Raw genomic sequence first — 6,043 nt, 5'->3', positions numbered from 1 at the left:
TCCAAAATGGAGATCATTGCATGTGTGAGGTCAGGGATAGTTGTATACAAGTTAAGTCTTTTGGAAAAATGGTTCTTAAGGTTTATGCCACAGCTCAGCTAGGAATGAATGTGCTGTGCTGGGTACCTAAGACCACATTCAAATAAAGTGTTTAACAAGGGTGCCACAGGAGTCCTGATTAGCAAATGTGGGTCAAATGCAAATGGATTCTGCAAATCCTTTTGGAAATCTGATGCACAAGAGTGTGGATTCGAGGAGAAATGACCGAGTCTGCACTTCCACGTTTTGTATATAACATTTATTTAGAGCAGATGGCTGTAAAGGCAGTCGCTGCCAGAACAGCGCTGCTCAGCCGCCAGTCACAGCAGGGACTGTACAAGGAAGAAACGTCAACTCGACACGGATACAGCCTGGCGTTTTACGGACGTCCCCGAGAAGCTCCTCCTCACTTCGTGTTTTTTTTTCGTCTCGTCGGTGCGTCCACAGAATAAAAATAAAACGGATTTTTTTTTTCTTTTTACAATACAGAACTCTTGCTTCAGCAGGCCCGTTTTGTCATTTCCCACAAGGGGCAAGATATTATTTTCCAGGTTTTCTTTTCTGTCTCCCCTCCCCCCATCAAATAAAAATAATCTAACCGACCGTTAAAGGGTTTTAAAAATCAAGACGGAACCAAAATGACAAAGCTTTCTTACATCAACCACAAAACATCCAGCTAGTTTTAAACACCGGGAATTGAGAGATGGGGGAATTAGCAGAGGAAGGGGGATGCTCTTCTCTCGCACAATGGATGGTGACTGAACACATTGTGGGAAGGGACTGGGACTGATACTCTGCTCGGGAAAGGAGAAATAGCTTCCCGAGTCCCAAGAGTTGCATAATGAAGCATATTGGTGACAGTATCACAATATTGTATTTCAATGGTCATAAGAGTAACGACAGAGACCATTTAGCAAACCACAGTCACAAGCATTCGTCAAAAACTCAGGCATAAATAGACCAAGACCTTTTTTTTTATACACAGTTTTTATACATTATCTCTACACGGTGTGCACCCCCAAGAAGACGAACATAATTGAAACGGTAAGAGTGGAATTATTCATCGAATAACATAAAAAAAAAAAACTGACAACGCAAAAGGCACGTATATAAAAAAAAAAAATAGAAGTCCATAAACTATCACTAAACAGGTCTGCTTCGGCTCGTAACGTGAACATCTCGTGGCTTATCGTCTTATTTGCCAAAGGAAAAAAAACAAGGCTTCCGTAAAGAGTTTTTTTCTAAAAATATTTTACAATTTGTGTTCGACAGGTGGAATATATTAAAAAAAAAGTGGCAGTCCTTTGAGATCTGTATTTTTTTAAAATAAATTAATGCCTTTTAAGATGATGCATAATGTTAAATATTTTTTTATATATATATTTATAGAATAAATTATTAGCTTTATATCTTTCGGCCCCCTGTGAAAACAGTAGTGACGGGCAGGGAGCTGTTTCACAAGGTGTGTGCATGACTGCAGCTCAGTCAGGATGCAGGATATGTGCTTCTCATGAACAAGAAAATGCATGAACCATCTGGCCTCTTAAAACTTCTTATGTGAGGTGTTTTTTTTTTAATTTTCATACCCCTCTTTGTTTTAGCAATCTTGGGGTGTCTTGCTGCCGGTCCTATTGCAATCATGGCGTCCTCTTCCTCGGCTACCCTGAGCCTCTGCCCCGGACGGCAGCCTCGGGCGCTGGGGCGCTGTCAGAGAGAGTGATGAGTGTGACCGGGGGGGAAATGGTTGTGCAAAAAAAAAAAGGGAAAGTGAAGGAAAGCCTGCGAGTGACGATGGTGATGACAGAGACGAGACAGCAGCCGAGGCGGAGAGTGAAGGTGGGATACTTTCTCGCCGCAGTACTGGGAGATCTCAGCTAGCTCCCTCTTGCCCGCCTTGACCTCTTGACAAGCCCTGAAACCTATTTACCAACCTGGGTGACTGTTCTCACTTTTCATTGAAACCAATTTCGACACGTCCTTCATCACAGCTGACTGCAGCAAATATCTTCCAGGATCCTAGGGGTCTTTTAAAACAGCCTGGCCTTTGACAGGCTTAGCTAACAACTGCAAAAAAAAATGCTTTTCCCTAGGACTGCTTCCTAGAAACAGAAATAAGGAGAACGCTTTCTCCTCTTTTAAGCCAGATGTTCAGGGGTTGTGCCTAAAAATACCGGCTTCCTCAACATCGACAACAGCAGGTATTCTTTGCAGAGATGGGATGCAAAAGACGTACATGAGAGAGAGAGAGAAGGGGATCACGTAGGTATTGAGAGTGTTTTAGGAGTGGAAAGGATGTTGGAAGTGCTAATCACTGCTGGCTGAGTCTGATTGAACTTGGTTGTTGTTATCCCACCTGAGCTTTCGTTATAAACGCCTTACAGACTGTGGAGGAAGTCTGTAGAGAACAAAATAAGATAAGATCACACCATAAGCCTGGCTACTGATTGTGTCCACTGCGTGTGCCCTCCACAGTTGAGAAACCAGAAGATATAGGTGAACATAAAAAATTCAAGCACAGGGCACGTATGGTTCAATACTCTTTCTGTCGAGGGATACTGAGAGACTTTCCGTTTAACACTGATATGGCCATGAATGCCAATTACACATCAAGATCACTGCATGTGATTATAGAGGGGATGTTTCTAACTGCTATGTCACAGAGCCTCTCAGGTGCCTTTAAGGTCAAAGCGATCCCCAGCTATTAAATAGTTCATGTAGTTATTGTGTGGTACAACCAATTTAAAAAACGTTGCGTGTTTTCACAAGCCCTCATATTGCTCTTTGCCTTATTAGCGCAAGTGCAGCAGACACAGCAGGTCAGCACCGTCTGCTAGAATAAAGAAAAACGGCAAAATCAAAAATCCTGCAGCAACCTCCCCGGGAGAAGAGTCCTGCAGGTTTAACACACGGTTTAACACACAGGCGCGTGCGTTCACAGACACAGTACCTACAGGAGTCTTACATGGAAGGCCATGGGAGTCCGGCCGCTGATCAATGGCAGTGCTAGCCAGCAGAATCAGCCTTTTCTTGCTCATGCAGAAACAGCACATCTATAAAGGGGGGAGGGAGGGAAACTGGGTGGAGAACAGGAGTCTCGTTTTGTGCCATATTAGGAAGCAGTATCCCATTTTTTAAGAATTGAAATTCGATTTTTAAGAATTTTGAATCCGAAGCCGGGGGGCCCAGTGTGGTATCTCTCTGGGCGCCGCGTCCCAGGGGCTTCCTCTCTGGGATGTGGCCATTCCTGGGATCGTGTTGTGTTAAAAAATGGAATGCTGCCAGTTTCATCGGAGCCTCGGACGAGCCTCCCTGTGCTTGTCCTGGGCTGCGCGTCCCGCCAGCCTGTCAGCAGTTACGAAGCCCTGGAAGGGTGAGATGTAGGGGAGTCGGAGGGTCCAGTGTGGACCACAAGCCCTGTCCGCCTGCGTGCATTAGCACAAGAGCTTCCCACGCACTTTGTATCTGCAGCTCGGCTTCTGCAGGTTTCCTTCTGCCAAAGCAGACACACGGTGTCTCACAAGCGCAGTCTTCTGTCTGAGCACCGATCAGCTCTTTCTGCTGGGGGGAGGGAGGGAGGGGGTAGGGGCATTCACAGTGACAAGCCAGAGGCCTTGTCATCCCCCGATGAAAAAGGCACATGGGCCACTGTCCTTGAAAAATGCAGAGAGAGAGCGGACAGCTGTGTTTGTGTGCTTTTTCCCCGGCAGCACCATTAATTTCCCGGCGGTCAGGCCGGCCCAGGTCAGGAGGGCAGGGATATGGAATGTAAAGGAGATTTGCCTTCGAACGGTCAGAAAGGAGTGGGCAAGAGGGTGGTGGGGGGGGTCGGCTCTGTCCGTCTGAAGTTTGATGCTGCTGCGAAGCCATTGAATAGCCAACACAGGAAGGACTGGGACATACAAAACAAAGATCAGAACAGCACGATCTCAAAATTCCTGCATGGACTCGTCTCGAGTTTTCAATAGCTGTCATTTCTTTCTTCTTTTATCCCACGTATCGCAAAACAGAACTTGTACCGGTGGGGAAAGAAATTAAAAATATATATATCACTGTACTGACTAATTATTCTTTCTATATGAGATTTAAGATATAAACTCTTCTTTCCTCATGCTTACAATTTACACATACCATATGTTATAATAATTATTATGATTTTTTTTTTTTTACAACACCCTTCATATTCCACAGTAATACAGAAAGCAAAGAAAAACATTTTAGTTTCTGTTCCACAAAAAGGCGCTCACTGACCCTCTCGCTCTCTGTGTGCACTGTGTCCCTGGTGTCACAAACACTCCGGATTCTCTCCAGCTCGGTCCTGAGGTAATTCATCCGGGTCCTCTGCGCATCGGGATCGCTGTGCAAGCCCGACAGGGGCGAGTGAGGGGTGTGCGGAGAGTGGGGGGGAAGGGGGGGGGTAGTCTTGGGAGGGCTGGAGAGGAGAGAAAGGGTTGTGCCGGTAGTCCGTGTTGCCCTTGTGCCCTTGCAGAGTCCTGAGGTTGTGCCACAGTGGCAGTGACTGTGCTCTTCACTCCAGCATGGCGTCCAGCTGGTCAGCCAGATCGTCGAACATGCTGCCGATGTCATCCAGAATGCTGACTGTGCTCTTGTTTTCAGCCACCGAGCTGCAGCCCAGGAAAGAGAGAGAGAGAGGGTGGGGTCAGGACAGCACACACTGCACACGTCGCGGCGCGTGCTCATCGGAACAAACGCCAGCGCCATATTGACGCACCTCCCGGTAATCTTAACCAAGAACCTTCTAATTACCCAGTTACAACCCTGGTCACCACCACACCTCCTGGCTCCCATAATATTTAAGGACTCCTTACCCCCATTACTGTGCTCGGTATTGGATTACCAACTGCAGCTCCGTAATTCGAAATCTTTTGGTTGTGCTTTACTTACTGTTCTTCGAATCTCCTGCTTCCTGACCTTTGCTTGCTAAGTCAACGACTTTGGATTCTCCTCGCCTGCATCCTGCCTATCGTCTGCATCCTCTGCACCTCTGGCTTCCTGACCTTCGCTTTGTTTTGACCACGAGACTGGATTCAGCGTGTTAGTTAAGTACATTGGCTTTTCTAATACCGTCGTTATATTCTTGATCAACTCCTGCAGAGGGTCCTACTTAAATCTTGGCCACCGATCATAACAGCACATCCTGCCAGTAACTGCTTGGACTTTAGACAGACCTGTGGATTGTTGCAAGATCATATTACGGTATATTCTGGGCTGTCAGCACTTGCCATTTATTACTACCAAACCTATGAGCCTTTAAGCTTCTCTATTGATGACAAATAAAACTCTGTCCAGCTTTGGCAAAAAGCAACAAGTCATCAGCTATCATCCGGTGCATGGCAGATAATTTTATTATCTAATCAAAGCTTAAATTCCCAAGCGGAGTGGAAGGGATGAATGCAGAATACAGGCAGCCTCATAATGAAATATTTTCAACACCCACTTCCATTAATCTAATTCAGTCGGTCAAATTCTAGTTCTGGTTGTTTTACTGTTTGCCTGGCGAAGGAAATGACAGCCCGTGCTGCAAGGCAGACACGACCCAAAACCCCCTCACTTGTGCGGAATGAGCCAGGGAGGCAGCAGCAATGGCGAAGATGAGGCAGAGGGAGGGGAGCGAGAAAGGAGACTCGGCAAGTGAAATACTCATGTGTGTGGAAGGGCTAGTTTACAACCTGACCTTGTCGCGATCGCTACTCCCCCTCTTAAGGGCGCTCCAGCCCTCCCTCGTTGTCCCCCATTGCTTACACCTGTTCCTTATTCCAGCCCCTCCTTACTTCCACCTTTAAAGCCAGACGCAGGCGTTTCCCCGAGGCTTCTCATTGAATCCCGTTTCGTGAGAGCTCCGTCATGGTTTTAGTTTCCTGTTCCTGATTCCCTGCCCCGCCGGTTCCGACCCGGTTCTTGTTTTTAGTTCCTTTGGATGGATCCCCTGGTCTTGGACTCTGCCTCCCGTATTGGATTTTCCCTTTGGATATACCCTCGGATTGTT

At 46.6% G+C, this 6,043-nt stretch overlaps 1 protein-coding gene across 6 annotated transcripts in view; it reads right to left on the bottom strand.

Moving 5' to 3' along the window:
• Nucleotides 1-283: 283 nt before the first annotated feature.
• caskin1 (CASK interacting protein 1) overlaps nt 284-6,043 on the bottom strand; it is a 127,083-nt gene continuing 121,323 nt past the window's right edge. For all 6 annotated transcript variants that reach the window (XM_088612909.1, XM_088612911.1, XM_088612913.1 and 3 more), the window contains one exon: nt 284-4,661. In XM_088612909.1, coding sequence (XP_088469035.1) covers nt 4,565-4,661 — 97 coding nt within the window. In that variant the 3' untranslated portion in view covers nt 284-4,564. The remainder of the gene's footprint in view (nt 4,662-6,043) is intronic.

This window comes from Lepisosteus platostomus, chromosome 19 (assembly GCF_059453375.1).
Source record: "Lepisosteus platostomus isolate fLepPlt1 chromosome 19, fLepPlt1.hap1, whole genome shotgun sequence".
NCBI lineage: Eukaryota > Metazoa > Chordata > Actinopteri > Semionotiformes > Lepisosteidae > Lepisosteus > Lepisosteus platostomus.
Note: the sequence above shows the minus strand (reverse complement) of the source record. Positions and strands in the feature narration are given on the sequence as shown.